The following is a 16,513-nucleotide window of genomic DNA, read 5'->3' as shown; positions in this document are numbered from 1 at the left end:
CTCAAAAACCATCCCAGCTTGTTTCTAAGGCTGTCAGGGTAGCTTGGCCTCTCTTTTTGAACATAGAGCACTTAAGAAGCTTCTGAAAATAAATTTTCATGAGAAGTTCAGATATGTCTAAATGCTCAAGTTCATCTAAAGCCTTTGGGCTTTCCCTGTACTCATAATTTCTTAGAAGTAAGGATGAATTAAGATACATTTCTCATGACTTAAGAACTGTAGGCAAGTTGAAGGTGGAAATACTATAGCCCAGTATGTCATTTCTTTATTTCTCTAATTTACTTAAATGAGTCCATTGTACCCAAGTAAATGGATAGAGGCTAATTTTTTTGTTTCTTTGCAGCCTTGCCATTCAGTTACTAACATCTGCTCATTAGTTGGTTGACCAAACTTTGTAAATGAGCCACATAGGACTGCCTCTCACCACTTTCCACTTGAATTTCTTGTCTCATTTATACTTTTTAAGTTCTTTTTCAGAAATGTCAATCACTTCTGTGCAAACAATTTTTACACATTTTAATAAAGCTACACTCTCTTATCTTAAAAAGATACCAAGAAGAAACTTTTATAGGTTAATTTAAAGGCATTTTCTTGAAAGTCTTAAACTTTTACCTTTTATATCTCATGCCCCTATGATGTTATGATCTGCTGCCCAAGTCAGAGTTTGTAATGAAGCTTCTACAAATATGTTATAATCCATAATTAGTATTAGTGTTCCCTAGTTACTAATATATTTTATCTAGAGTTTGTTGGGGTTTTTTTTAAACCTAGAATGTTTTATTGCATTAGCAGGTTTGGTCAGAGAGAAGTTAATTCAGATGGTCAATAACATTAAAGGCCTTTATTTGTGAACACTCATATGTGAACTGAATGAATGAATGAATGCAATCTATTCTTAATGTAGTGCAGCCATAAGTGTTAACTCCAAGTATCCGATCTCTCCTCCACTATATATTTTTCCATCTTTATAATAATCCTATTCCAGACTTCTTCAATTTCTTCTTCTTTTCATGAGAAGAAATTAGTTTACCTTTTTCCCCTAAAATACCCTACTACTTGCAACTTTTTTTTAAATTTCTTCTTTTGATTATTCACTTTTCAGCCTTTTTCTCCTCCTCCCATTCCCCACCCTTTCTGAAATCAAAATTATCCATTGTCAGGTGTGTGACATCACAGAGTTCCTTATATATTCTAAATATGTTCTTTATCAGATACATGATATGCGGATATTTTCTCCCGGTCTCTGTTATGCCTTTTCATTCTTTTAACAGTAGCTTTTGAAAAGCAAACTTTTTTTTTATTTTGATGAAGTCCAATTTGTCAATTTTTTTCTTTTATATATCATGCTTTAGTATAGTATCTAAGAAACCTTTGCCAAAGTTACAAAGCTTTTCTCCTATGTTTTCTTGTAAAAGTTTTATAATTCAAATTGGTTTCATATTTAAGTCTATGATCTGTTTTGTGTTAAGTTTTGTATATGATGTGAGGTTTGGATCAGAGGATTCTGTTTTGTTTTGTTGGCATTTGGATATCCAGTTGTTCTAGCATCGTTTCTTGAAAAAACAGCCATGCCTCAACTGAATGGTCTTTACACCTTCATTGAAAATCAATTGTCATTATAAGGGTAGGTCTGTTTCTGGACGTATTCTAATCCATTGATCTACTTCTGTCTTTACACCAGTAACACACGGTCTTGATTACTGTAGTTTTATAATATGTCTTGGAATCAGGTATTATTGGTCCTCCAGTCTTGTCCTTTTTTAAAGTCGGTTTAACTATTCAGGGTCCTTTGTATGTCCTCATCAATTTAGAATAAGTTTTTCAGTTTCTACAACATAGGCTTCTGGAATCCCAACTTGTATTACCTTGAATCCAAAGGTAAGTTTGGGGAGAACTGACATGTCGACAGTATTCAGTCATCTGACTCATTAACGTGAAATGTTTCTCCATTTATTTAGGCCTTCTTTAATTTCTCTCAACACTGATTGTTAGTTTTCAGCGTATAAGTCCTGCACATATTTGGCTCATTTATTCCTGCATATCTCATTGGTAAATGGTATTATTTTTCAATTTCAATTTGCAATTGTTTGTTGCTAATTTATGGGAATACTACTAATGGTTGTATGTTGATCTTGTATCATGCTACCTTACTAAACTATCTTGTTAGTTTTAATAACTTTTTGGTAGACTTCACCAGGTTTTCTATATAGACAGTCATACATATAAAAGCCAGTTTAGCTTCTTCTTTCCCAATCTGGATGCCTTTCCTCCCTCCCTCCTTATTGCACTGGCTAGAACCTCCAGCACAATGTTGAATAGAAATGATGAGAGTATATATTCTTATCTTCTTTTGTCCTGAAGGGAAGTGAGTGAGAAAGCATTCAGTCTTTCACCGCTAAGTACATCATCATAGGTTTTTAAATAAATGCCCTTTATTCCTTCATTTCCTAGTTTGCTGAGAGTTTGTATCAGGAATGGATGTTGGATTTTTGTCAAATGCTTTTTCTGCACCTACTAAGATAATCATATGATTTTTCTTTTTAAATGTGCTAATATGGTAAATTACATTGGTTTTCAAATGTTAAACCAACTTTTTTCATTCTTTGAATAAACCCCACTTAGTCATGGTGTGTTATCCTTTTTATAAATTGGTGGACTTGATTTGCTGAAATTTTATTTAGAGTTGTTTGTATTTTGTTCAAGAGAAATATGGGTCTATAGTTTTATTTTTGTGTACTGTCTTAGTCTGGTTTTGCTATCAGAGTAAGCTGGCTTCATGGAATGCGTTAAGAAGAATTCCCTCCTCTTCAGTTTTCTGGAAGAGTCTGTGAGGATATGATATTACTTTTTCCTTTTGTAATTTCTATTTATTTATTGATATTCTCTATTTGATGAGATGTTGTTCCCATACTTTCCGTTAGTTCTTTAAGTATGGTTTTCTTGCGTTCTTTGAATGTATTTATAATAGTGGATTTCAAGTCGTTGTCTAGAAAGTCCGATGTCTGGGCTTCCTAAGGGACCATTTCAGTTGATTGCTTTTTCCCTTGTGTGGTGCATACTTTCTTGTTTCTTTGCATGTCTTGTAACCTTTTATTGAAAACTAGATATTTTGAATGATATAATGTGACAACTCTGGAAATCAGATTCTTCCCCCTCCCCAGGGTTTGTTATTGTTGCTACTTATTCTAGTTGTTTGTTAACTTCTCTGAACAAATTCTTTAATTCTTTCACTGTAATGTGTTTGTCCACAGGAGTCTTTGCTCAGTTAGATTAGTGATCAGCTAATAATTGGACACCGATTTCCTTAAACACCTGGAACCAGTAGGTCCCCCAGTCTTGCCAGGTAGGGGCTCTGTGTGTGCTGTGCACACCTTCAACACCCAGCCAGGCAGTTGACACCTCTGTCTTAGCCTTCACTTCCTGTTGGCATAGAGTCTTAAGGTCAGCCAGTGGTGAGGGCTTAAGGCCTTCTCAGGTCTTTCCTGTGCATGCACACAGCCCTACACATGTGTAAGACCTTCTAGACTCCCAGGACTAGGTCTGAGCTTTTCAAAACCCTCATGGACAGCTTATTCCCCCAGCTTTTCCTTTAAAGCTTTTAGTTAGTCTGTTGTTTGCCTACTGTTATCCACCACTCAGGCAGCCCTGAAGTTAATTGTAATTGCCTCCCAGGGAAAAGGCAAGCTCTAAGATAAGTCAAATGCAGACAGCCTTACAAGTGGTGTCTTCCAGGAAACCACCAAACAGGTCAGATAATGACAATTCCTTGGGAATGAGGCCTTGAAAGAGCTCCAGCCCTGTTCTGCTCCTTCCAGTGGCTGCCAGGTTGCTGGCTTTCACCATAAACACAGGCTCTTCTTTTTCAAGGTACCCACAGAGCCAGACAGTGGGGATGGGATAAGGTAAGTTAAAATGCCACAAAGCTCACTGTTCTTACCAAGTGTCAACCATTCTTCTTGAATAAACATTCTCCGGGTTACTACAAGCTATTGGCTAATTTCCAGAATCTAAAAAAGTTGATTCTAACCCTGCTTGCCAGTTTTCTTATAGCTTATTTGGAGGAGAAAATTTTCAGAAGTCCTTACACCACCGTTTTTACTGATGTCACTCTATTTCTTCTTCAGATGTTGTGTAGACTCACCAGTAAAGCTCTCTAGGCCTGAAGTATTCTTTTATGGAAGATTTTTAACTACAAGTTCAATTTGTTTAATAGAAGTAGAGCTATTAAGTTTATCTATTTCTTCTTATATAGGCATTGATAATTTGTATCTTTCAAGGAACTTGTCCATTTCATCCAAGTGGTTGAATTCATTGACATAAGGTTGTTCATAATATTCCCTCATTATCTTTTTAATATTGAAAGAATCTGTAATAATGTTGCCTCTTTAATTCCTATTATTGATAATTTATTTCTTTACTCTGTTTTCCTCAGTCAGCCTGGCAAATGGTTTATCAATTTTATTGAAAAGAACAGCTTTGTTTCATTGATTTCTCTTTATTGTTTATTTATTTTGTTTCATTGATTTCCACTCTGATCTTTATTTCTGCTTCTTTGGGGTTTAATTTGTGCTTCTTTTTCTAGATTTGTTAGGTGGGACTGGAACTGTGTTTAGTCTAGGGCTAATTATTCCTCACTACTGATACAAATCCCTTTTGGGTATTCTACCCAATGCGTTCTGAGTTGTGCGGTTTTCCATCCTGGCTGATGGGAATAGGTACTGTCCCTGGCCTCGGGAGATTTCCTCTGCTGTATATTGTCACCTGTACTCTGCTGAATACTTGAAGAGAACCTTTGCAAGTCTCCAAGTTCTCTCACTATGAAGCTGTCTCCTCTCTGGTAGTCTGTGAACTATAGCCTACCTGGTCTCCTCAGACTCCTAGCACTCACTCAGGGAGCCCACCAGGCTCCACACAGTCTCCATCCCCCTGTGCTGTGGCTGGAAGCTCTCAAGGCAGTAAGCTGGGGAGTCATAGGGCTCATCTCATTTATTTTCCATTTCTTCGGTATCACTTTCCTTTGTTGCTTAGGATTCAGTGTCTTGAAAATTATTTCATATGTTTTGCCCAATTTTTTTGGTTGTTTTAGGTGAGCAGTAAATCTGGTCCCTGTTACTTCATCTTGGATGCAAGCAAAAGTCCAGATGTTGTATTTTTCAGGGTAGCTTTCTGTTGGATCATATGTACATTATGAGAAAGAAAAGGTGGAGAGGGTCACACGGTCTGATTTTCCCACAGTGATCAGGGAAAGCCAAAGATGTAAGATAGCATTTAATTCTTAAAAACCATGTAGAGACAGGGTGAACAAAAAGAAAAGGACCTAGAAGTCAGAAGGATGGCAGGAGTTAAGGCACAATTGCATGAAAGTGCCTGGAATACCCTGAGACTAGCAGGGTACTCTACAGGGTGGGCGAATGCACAGACCAAAAAAATATATATATATATTTTTAAATTGGGCCTCCCAGCAAGATACAGTCCAGGTCCACTGTGTCTGTAATCTTACCAGTTGCCCAAATACAAAGATTTCACATAAATGTAGATTTCTTATTTCTTTTGAAGTTCTGGACCACAGTTCCACATTCTTTGCTGGCTTCCATCCACTGGAGCTGAGTTAGTGGTCGCCTCCCTAAGATGAGTCATCCACTCTCCAGTTTACCAGGGTCCCTGCCGTATTATTCCTGGCTTGCTTTCCTCGCTCTCCTTGTCACCCTGGCATCCACAGACATTTGAATTTTTACTTTAATGCTAAGGTGTAGGTTCCCTGGAGATAGGCAGTAAGTTATCGATGCTTTTTGCTTCAGAACTCAACTTTTCTTTTCTCTCTCATCATTTTCCTCCTTTCTAGACGTACTTTATTTGTTCTTTCATCTTTGTGGCTTCTGACCCTTTTCCTTCTCAGTCATCTGACTTCATTTTACTTACTTAGACATCTCCATATTAGTCTTCTCGGGCTGCTGTAACAGTACCACCGACTGGGTGGCTTTAACAATGTAAATGTATTATTTTCATAGTTCTGGAGCCTGGAAATTCAAGATCAAGGTTCCAACAGGGCTGGTTTCTGGTGAGGCCTCTCTTCCTGCCTTGCAGGTGGCCAGCTTCTTGCTGTGTCCTCACATGGCCTTTCCTCTGTGCATGTGTGGAGAGAAAGAGCTCTCTGGTGTTTCTTCCTCTTCTTATAAGGACACCAGTCCTGTGGCTTAGGGTCTCACCCTTATGACCTCCTTTAACTTTAATTACCTCCTTAAAGGCCCGATCTCCAGATATATTCACTTTAGGGGTTAGGGCTTCAACCTGTGAAAGAACACAGTTCAGTCCACAGCAGTCACTGTTCAGTCCTCCTTACTGCCTGATTTTGAAATTCTTGTACCTTTTTCAAGCTCTGTTGTGATGTCTCCCATCATTCCTAGACATCCTAGAAAGGGGACACTGCCTTCCATTCTTTGAATTTCCCTTTTTTCATTGTTTTTGTATTTTCTTTTTTCTAACATAACTTGAATTACTAAACACTCATCCACAAAATATTTGTTTTCTATGTTACTGTTCTTGTTGAACCATTTGAAAAGCTGCATTCCCCATCCCACAGGTCAGGATATCACTGTTTTCTTATGCATAAACTTCACCCCTTCTTTCACCCCTTCACCCCTTCTTTGTCAGTAAGGAATCTCCTGCTCTTTTACACACACACTCACACACACACACACACACACACACACACACACACACACACTTCTATTTAATTTGATAAAAACTTCCTGGTTTTTCCTAGGCAGCTAATATTTTTCTGAAAGAAGTAAAATTTATTTTATTCTTGTCCCTTCATACAGTAAAAAGGAGCCAAACCAGCTAAGGTTTATTGTCTCTACGTCAGAGAAATATCTCTGACTCCCCGCTGCCCACCCACATATATAATCGCTCATATCATCTGTCGAATATTTTTCTCTCAGATCCTCCCATTTATCTCCCCTTTTTATTCCCACTGCCACTTCCCTAAATCCGAGCCCCACCTGAGCTGTTGCAGCAGCTTTCTCACTGGCTCCTTGTCTCCAATCTTCCCCTCCTGCAGTTCTGAGGTGGGCAGAGAACAGAGCCTTGAGGACTGCAGACACATCATGGATATGCAGGGCAAGAAGAACGAGCAAATGGCCGGAAAGTCACCCTCATAGAGGTAAGAGGAAACCAGGAGACCATCATGTCACGGAGTCAACAGGAAGGTTTAGGAAAGGCATGGTCAACAAGAACAAATATCAAAGACAGCAGAAGTCAAATAAGGGCTGAAAAATGCCTTGGGGATTTGCAACCAAGAGGCTGTTTGTGACCTGGGAGAAGATGGTTTTGAATGGAGGGTCATGGAAGCATGAGTCAGATTGTCTCCAGCCCACAGGGAGAAGGCCCGTCAGGAGAGACTGCTTCTCCCAGAAGTTGGACTTCAAAGGAAAGAAAAAGTTCTGCAGAAACTAGTGGAAAACACAGGATGTAAGGAAGATCTTTATACAGGAGGGAATGACAAGAATATTTATAACCCCAGAGCAAAGAGCCCCTTGAGAAGAGCCAGTCAAGGTATAGGATAAGGAGAATAATTAAAAGAGTAGTATTTGAAACAAGAAGGTGGGGCTACTTTTTCCACTGAGACAGGCAAGTGAGACAAAATGAGTTTGAATGATGATGTTTTCTGGTGAGAGATAAAGTATAAGAAGGACAGGAAAGGACTTCTTAAAGAAGGCGGCCTCTGTTTTCTCTATTACTAGAAGTGAAGTTTGTCTGATGAAAGTGAAAATGTTAAGCTCTACCACGTACACTTTTATGAAATTGATACTTAATGAGAATTAGATTCAAATTTTCCATAAGTATTTTTAGATGTTGATGGCAAAAAATAAAATCTCATTATACAGAAAGTTTATAAATCAATAGTTTTATAATCATGGGTGTTAAGGAATGACTTTTTATCATTGATACCAAAATCAGAAAACATATTTTGAAACAGGTTTTTAGCTCTAAATAATGGAAACTTTAAAATCATTTATGTCAGAGAGAAAAAAATGCCATAAGCAGAATCTAAAAACAACCAATAAGCTGGGATCAGGAAGAATTTCACAAAATATGTGACAGACGAAGCGTTAATACCCTTAACTTATAAAAAGCTCTAAAAAGTCAAAAGGGAAAAGAAGTATATCAGTAGGAGAACTGGCAAACGGGGTGCATAGGATATTCTTAAAGGGATATATATATATATATATATATATATATAGCAGTGAACATACGAAAAGTATCCAATTACAGTGATCAAATTAATAGAAATTAAAACAATAAATGAGATGGTATTTTTCCCTCAGAAAATAGCAGCAAGCTTCAAACTGATACAACCTTGTGTTGGTGAGAGTGTGGGGAAGTGGGTTTCCTCATATGCTGCCAGTAATAGTATATATTAAAACAAGCCTTTGTGGAGTATAGCTTGGTAATACTTGTTTAAGTTTTCAAATTGTTGATGTCTTTTGACCTGAATATTCTACTTCCAGGAATTTACTGTAGGGAAATGTTTAAGTATACATGCAGAGATTCAGTTAAAAGGCTACTCCTTCAAGCAGTGTTTTAAAAATAGAAGGAAAAAAATTCAATTTCTATGAATAAAGGATTGATTAACTTATTATTTTTTTAAATTTATTTATTATCATTTTTTTTTTGGCGGCGTTAGGTCTTCGTTGCTGCGTGCAGACTTTCTCTAGTTGTGGCGAGCGGGGGCTACTGTCCATTGTGGTGCGTGGGCTTCTCATTGCGGTGGCTTCTCTTGTTGCGGAGCATGGGCTCTAGGCGTCCGGGCTTCGTTAGTTGTGGCACAAGGACTCAGTAGTTGTGGCTCACGGGCTCTGGAGCGCAGGCTCAGTAGTTGTGGCGCACGAGCTTAGTTGCTCCGCGGCATGTGGGATCTTCCTGAGCCAGGGCTGGAACCCATGTCCCGGGCATTGGCAGGCGGATTCTTAACCACTGTGTCACGAGGGAAGCTCAGTATTGATTAAATTATGAAACATTTATGTAATAGAACACCATGTGACTATTTCAAATAGTGAAAATATTATAGGAGTATGTTCATAGATGTGGAAGGAATGATGAAAAATTTTTAAGTTAAAAGGATGATTATAAAATAGTTTTTATATAACATATGCATAAAATATGGAACAATATACATCAATAAATGTCAGTAGTTATCGCTAAGTGGTGGAATTGTAGTGATTTTTTTCCTTCATTTTACTGTGTGTATTTTCTAATTTTTCTACTCAGCATATATTGATATATATACACACTTGATCATTTCTTTTTTTTCTTTGCTTTTTGTTTTTTTGAATTTTATTTATTTTTAATACAGCATTCTTATTACTTATCTATTTTATACATATTAGTGTATATATGGCAATCCCAATCTCCCAATTCATCCCACCACTGCCCCCCGTGTTCCCCGCTTTGTGTCCACACGTTTGTTCTCTACATATGTGTCTCTATTTCTGCCTTGCAACCCAGTTCATTGTACCATTTTTCTAGATTTCACATATATGCGTTAATATACGGTATTTGTTTTTCTCTTTCTAACTTCACTCTGTATGACAGTCTCTAGGTCCATCCACGTCTCTGCAAATGACCCAATTTCGTTTCTTTTTATGACTGAGTAATGTTCCTTTGTATATATGTACCACATCTTCTCTATCTGTTCGTCTGTCGATGGGCATTTAGGTTGCTTTCATGACCTGGCTATCGTAGATAGTGCTGCAATGAACATTGGGGTGTGTGTGTCTTTTTGAATTATGGTTTTCTCTGGGTATATGCCCAGTGGTGGGATTGCTGGGTCCTATGGTAATTCTATTTTTAGTTTTTCAACGAACCTGCATACTGTGCTCCATAGTGGCTGTATCAATTTACATTCCCATCAACAGTGCAAGAAGCTTCCCTTTTCTCCACACCCTCTCCAGCATTTGTTGTTTAAATTTTCTGATGATGCCCATGCTAACCGGCGTGAGGTGATACTTCATTGTAGTTTTGATTTGCATTTCTCTAATAATAAGTGATGTTCAGCAGCTTTTCATTTGCCTCTTGGCCATCTGTGTGTCTTCTTTGGAGAAATGTCTATTTAGGTCTTCTCTGTGTTTTTTGATTGAGTTGTTTGTTTTTTTAATATTGAGCTGCGTGAGCTGTTTATATATTTTGGAGATTAATCGTTTGTTGATTCGTTTGCAAATATTTTCTCCCATTCTGAGGGTTGTCTTTTCGTCTTATTTATACTTTCCTTTGCTGTGTAAAAGCTTTTAAGTTTCATTAGGCCCCATTTGTTTCTTTTTGTTTTTATTTCCATTACTCTAGGAGGTGGGTCAAAAAAGATCTTGCTGTGACTTATGTCAAAGAGTGTTATTCCTGTATTTTCCTCTAAAAGTTTTATAGTGTCTGGTCTTACATTTAGGTCCTTAATCCATTTTCAGATTATTTTTGTATATACTGTTAGGGATTGTTCTAACTTCATTCTTTTACATGTAGCTCTCCAGTTTTCCCAGCACCACCTATTGAAGAGACTGTCTTTTCTCCATTGTATATCCTTGGCTCCTTTGTCATAGATTAGTTGACCATAGGTGTGTGGGTTTATCTCTGGGTTTTCTATCCTGTTCCATTGATGTATATTTCTACTTTTTTGCCAGTACCATACTATCTTGATTACTGTAGCTTTGTAGTATAATCTGAAGTCAGGGAGTCTGATTTCTCCAGCTCTGTTTTTTTCTCTCAAGATTGCTTTGGCAATTAGGGGTCTTTTTTGTCTCCCTACAAATTTTAAGATTTTTTGTTCTAGTTCTGTAAAAAATGCTATTGGTAATTTGATACGGATTGCATTGAATCTGTAGATTGCTTTGGGTAGTATAGTCATTTTCACAATATTGATTCTTCCAATCCAAGAACATGGTATATCTCTCTGTTTACACTTGATCATTTCTTTTAAAACAAAAGTAATTTCAGAAATTTTTTAATACAGCCCATTCTTTATACATTTAAAGAAATCAAGGTCTGAGAGTCAGAGTAAAAAATGCCTGAACTAGGACTTGATCTTCTGGCTCCAAGTTCAGAGTTATTTCTGTTACAAATGCTTTGCCTTTTTCCCTTTTTTTTTTTAACATCTTTATTGCAGTATGATTGCTTTACCATGGTGTGTTAGTCTCTGCTTTATAACAAAGTGAATCAGCTATACATGCACATATATCCCCATATCTCCTCCCTCTTGCTTCTCCCTCCCAGCCTCCCTATCCCACCCCTCTAGGTGGTCACACAGCACCAAGCTAATCTCCCTGTGCTATGTGGCTGCTTCCCACCAGCTGTCTGTTTTACATTTGGTAGTGTATATTTGTCCATGCCACTCTCTCTCACTTCATCCCAGCTTACCCTTCCCCCTCCCCATCTCCTCAAGTCCATTCACTACATCTGCGTCTTTATCCTGTCCTGCCCCTAGGTTTTTCAAAGCTCTTTTTCTTTTTTAGATTCCATATATATGTGTTAGCACACAGTATTTGTTTTTCTCTTTCTGACTTACTTCACTCTGTATGACAAACTCTAGGTCCACCCACCTCACTATAAATAACTCAATTTCATTTCTTTTTATGGCTGAGTAATATTCCGCTGTATATATGTGCCACATTATCTTTATCCATTCATCGGTCAATGGACACTTAGGTTGCTACCATGTCCTGGCTATTGTAAATAGAGCTGCAATGAACATTTTGGTATTATTTGAATTATGATCTTCTCAGGGTACATGCCCACTAGTAGGATTGCTGGGTCATATGGTAGTTCTATTTTGAGTTTTGTAAGGAACCTCCATACTGTTCTCCATAGTGGCTGTATCAATTTACATTCCCACCAACAGAGCAAGAGAGTTCCCTTTTCTCCACACCCTCTCCAGCATTTATTGTTTGTAGATTTTTTGACGATGGCCATTCTGACTGGTGTAAACTGATACCTCACTGTAGTTTTGATTTGCATTTCTCTAATGATTAGTGATACTGAGCATCCTTTCATGTGTTTGTTGGCGATCTGTATATCTTCTTTGGAGAAATGTCTGTTTAGGTCTTCTGCCCATTTTTGGATTGGGTTGTTTGTTTTTTTGATATTGAGCTGTGTGAGATGCTTGTATATTTTGGAGATTAATCCTTTGTCAGTTTCTTCATTTGCAGCTATTCTGAGGGGTGTCCTTTCGTCTTTTTTATACTTTCCATTGCTGTGCAGAAGCTTTTATGTTTTATTAGTTCCCATTTGTTTATTTTTGTTTTTATTTCCATTTCGCTAGGAGGTGGGTGAAAAAGGATCTTGCTGTGATTTATGTCATAGAGTGTTCTGCCTATGTTTTCCTCTAAGAGTTTTATAGTGTCTGGCCTTACATTTAGGTCTTTAATCCATTTTGAGTTTACTTTTGTGGATGGTGTTAGGAAGTGTTCTAATTTCATTCTTCTACATGTAGCTGTCCAGTTTTCCCAGCACCACTTATTGAAGAGGCTATCTTTTCTCCACTGTATATTCTTGCCTCCTTTATCAAAGATAAGGTGACCATATGTGTGTGGCACTATCTCTGGGCTTTCTATTCTGTTCCACTGATCTATATTGCTGTTTTCGTGCCAGTACCATACTGTCTTGATTACTGTAACTTTGCAGTATAGTCTGAAGTCTGGGAGCCTGATTCCTCCAGCTCCATTTTTCTTTCTCAAGATGGCTTTTGCTATTCAGGGTCTGTTGTGTTTCCATACAAATTGTGAAATTTTTTGTACTAGTTCTGCGAAAAATGCCATTGGCTGTTTGATAGAGATTGCATGAATATGTAGATTGCTTTGGGTAGTATACTCATTTTCACAGCATTGATTCTTCCAATCCAAGAACATGGTATATCTATCTGTTTGTATCATCTTTAATTTATTTCATCATTGTCTTATAGTTTTCTGCATACAGGTGTTTTGTCTCCTTAGGTAGGTTTATTACTAGTTATTTTATTCTTTTTGCTGCAGTGGTAAATGGGACTGTTTCCTTATTTTCTCTTTCAGGTTTTTCATTATTAGTGTATAGGAATGCAAGAGATTTCTGTGCCTTAATGTTTTATCCTGTTACTTTACCAAATTCATTGATTAGCTCTAGTAGTTTTCTGGTAGCATCTTTAGGATTCTCTATGTATAGTACCATGTCATCTGCAAACAGTGACAGTTTTACTTCATCTTTTTCTGACTTGGACTCCTGTTATTTCTTTTTCTTCTCTGATTGCTGTAGCTAAAACTTCCAAAACTATGTTGAATAATAGTGGTGGGAGTGGGCAACCTTGTCTTGTTCCTGATCTTAGTGGAAATGGTTTCAGTTTTTCACCATTGAGAACAATGTTGGCTGTGGATTTGTCTTATATGGCCTTTATTATGTTGAGGTAAGTTCCCTCTGTGCCTACTTTCTGGAAGGTTTTTCTCATAAGTGGGTGTTGAATTTTGTCCAAAGCTTTTTCTTCATCTATTGAGATGATCATATAGTTTTTCTCCTTCAATATTTTAATATGGTGCATCATATTGATTGATTTCCATATATTGAAGAATTCTTGCATTCCTGGGATAAACCCCACTTGATCATGGTGTATGATCCTTTTAATGTGCAGTTGGATTCTGTTTGCTAGTACTTTGTGGAGGATTTTTGCTTCTATGTTCATCAGTAATATTGGCCTGTAGTTTTCATTTTTTGTGACATCTTTGTCTGTTTTTGTATCAGGGTGATGGTGGCTTCATAGAAGGAGTTAGGGAGTATTCCTCCCCTGCTATATTTTGGATGAGTTTGAGAAGGATAGGTGTTAGGTCTTCTCTAAATGTTTGATAGAACAACATCCTGTGTTGGGTGCATAAATATTTACAATTGTTTTAGCTTCTTCTTGGATTGATCCCTTGATCATTATGTAGTGTCCTCTTTTGTCTCTTGTAATAGTCTTTATTTTAAATTCTATTTTGTCTGATATGAGAATTGCTACTCCTGCTTTCTTTTAATTTCTATTTGCATCGAATATCTTTTTCCATCCCCACACTTTCAGTCTGTATATGTCCCTAGGTCTGAAGTGGGTCTCTTGCAAACAGCATATATACTGGTATTGTTTTTGTATCCGTCAGCCAGTCTATGTCTTTTCGTTGGAACATTTAATCCATTTACTTATCAATATGTATGTTCCTATTACCATTTTCTTAACTGTTTTGGGTTTGTTATTGTAGGTCTTTCCCTTCTTTTGTGTTTCCTGCCTAGAGAAGTTCCTTTAGTATTTGTTGTAAAGCTAGTTTGGTGGTGCTGAATTCTCTTAGCTTTCACTTGTCTGTGAAGGTTTTAATTTCTCCATCGAATCTGAATGAGATCCTTGCGGGGTAGAGTAATTTTGGTTGTAGGTTCTTTCCTTTCATCACTTTAAATATGTCCTGCCGCTCCCTTCTGGCTTGCAGAGTTTCTGGTCAAAGATCAGCTGTTAATCTTATGGGAGTTTCCTTCTATGTTATTTGTTGCTTTTCCCTTGCTGCTTTTAGTAGTTGTTCTTTGTATTTAATTTTTCATAGTTTGATTAATATGTGTCTTGGCATGTTTCTCCTTGGATTTATCCTTTTGAGACTCTCCGCACTTCCTGGACTTGATTGACTATTTCCTTTCCCATATTAGGGAAGTTTACAACTATAATCTCTTCAAATATTTTCTCAGTCCCTTTCTTTTTCTCTTCTTCTTCTGGGACACCTATAATTTCAGTGTTGGTGCGTTTAATGTCCCAGAGGTCTCTGAGACTGTCCTCAATTCTTTCCATTCTTTTTTCTTTATTCTGCTCTGCAGTAGTTATTTCCACTATTTTATCTTCCAGGTCACTTATCCGTTCTTCTGCCTCAGTTCTTCTGCTATTGATTCCTTCTAGAGAATTTTTAATTTCATTTATTATGTTGTTCATCATTGTTTGTTCGCTCTTTAGTTCTTCTAGGTCCTTGTTAAACATTTCTTGTATTTTCTCCATTCTATTTGCAAGATTTTAGATCATCTTTACTATCATTACTCTGAATTCTTTTTCAGGTAGACTGTCTATTTCCTCTTCATTTGTGTGGTTTGGTGGGTTTTTACCTTGCTCCTTCATCTGCTGTGTATTCCTCTGTCTTCTCATTTTTCTTAACTTACTGTGTTTGGGGTCTCCTTTCTGCAGGCTGCAGGTTCATAATTCCCATTGTTTCTGGTGTCTGCTCCAGTGGCTAAGGTTGGTTCAGTGGGTTGTGTAGAATTCCTGATGGAGGGGACTAATACCTGTGTTCTGGTGAATGAGGCTGGATCTTGTCTTTCTGGTGGGCAGGTCCACGTCTGGTGGTGTGTTTTGAGTTGTCTTTTGCCTTATTATGATTTTAGGCAGCCTCTCTGCTAAGGGGTGGGATGGTGTTCCTGTCTTGCTAGTTGTTTGGCGTAGGGTGTTCAGCACTGTAGCTTGCTGGTCATTGAACAGGGCTGGGTCTTAGCATTGAGATGGAGATCTCTGGGAGAGCTTTCGCCATTTGATATTACGTGGAGCTGGGAGGTCTCTTGTGGACGAGTGTCCTGAACTCAGCTCTGCCACCTCAGAGCCTCAGGCCTGACTCCCAGCCAGAGCACCAAGACTCAGTCAGCCACACGGCTCAGAAGAAAAGGGAGCCCAAAAATGAAAGGAAGGAAGGAAGGGAGGAAGGAAGGAAGGAAGGAAGGGAAAGAAAGGAAGAAAGAAAGAAGAAAATAAAATAAAATAAAATAAATTTACTAAAATAAAAAATAAAAAAATAAAAATGTAATTTAAAAAAATGAAAGAAAGAGGGACTTCCCTGGTGGCGCAGTGGTTGAGAGTCCACCTGCCAATGCAGGGGACACGGGTTCATGCCCCGGTCCTGGACCCGTGAGTTATGGCCACTGAGCCTGCGTGTCCAGAGCCTGTGCTCCGCAACGGGAGAGGCCACAACAGTGAGAGGCCCGCGTACCACAAAAAAAAAAAAAAAAGAAAGAAAGAAAGAAAGAAGAGAGCCACCAAACCTAAATACAAATCCAGCAATGATAACAAGCACCAAAAACTATACAAAAAAAAATAGAAAAAAAAACGGACAGACAGAACCGTAGGACAAATGGTAAAAGCAAAACTGTACAGACAAAATCACACAAAGAAGCATATATATACACACTCACAAGAAGAGAAAAAGAAAAAAATATGTATGTCTATATATGTAAAAAAAAAAGGAAGAGAGCAACCAAATCAATAAACATATCTACCAACGATAATAAGCTCTAAAAACTAAACTAATATAAACATAAAACCAGAAACAAGTTAGATGCAGAAAGCAAACCACAAGTCTACAGTTGCTCCCAAGGTCCACTGCCTCAATTTTGGCATGATTCATTGTCTATTCAGGTATTCCAGAGATGCAGGGTACATCAAGTTGATTGGGGAGATCTAATCTGCTGCTCCTGAGGCTGCTGGGAGAGATTTCCCTTTCTCGTCTTTGTTCGCACA

At 37.8% G+C, this 16,513-nt stretch overlaps 1 protein-coding gene across 5 annotated transcripts in view; it reads left to right on the top strand.

The window, feature by feature from the left end:
• Nucleotides 1-16,513, top strand: part of AHI1 (Abelson helper integration site 1) — a gene marked incomplete at its 3' end in the record, with an annotated part of 211,262 nt that overhangs the window by 180,569 nt on the left and 14,180 nt on the right. For all 5 annotated transcript variants that reach the window (XR_014017212.1, XM_081251012.1, XM_081251011.1 and 2 more), the window contains one exon: nucleotides 7,061-7,162. Coding sequence is in view for 4 of the 5 variants with exons in the window: in XM_081251012.1 (XP_081107138.1) it covers nucleotides 7,061-7,160 (100 nt within the window). The remainder of the gene's footprint in view (nucleotides 1-7,060; nucleotides 7,163-16,513) is intronic.

The sequence above is a fragment of the Mesoplodon bidens genome (assembly GCF_964165515.1).
Source record: "Mesoplodon bidens genome assembly, chromosome: 12".
Taxonomy (NCBI): Eukaryota; Metazoa; Chordata; class Mammalia; order Artiodactyla; family Ziphiidae; genus Mesoplodon; species Mesoplodon bidens.
The sequence above is the reverse complement of the archived record's forward strand: the minus strand, read 5'-3'. Positions and strand labels throughout refer to the sequence as shown.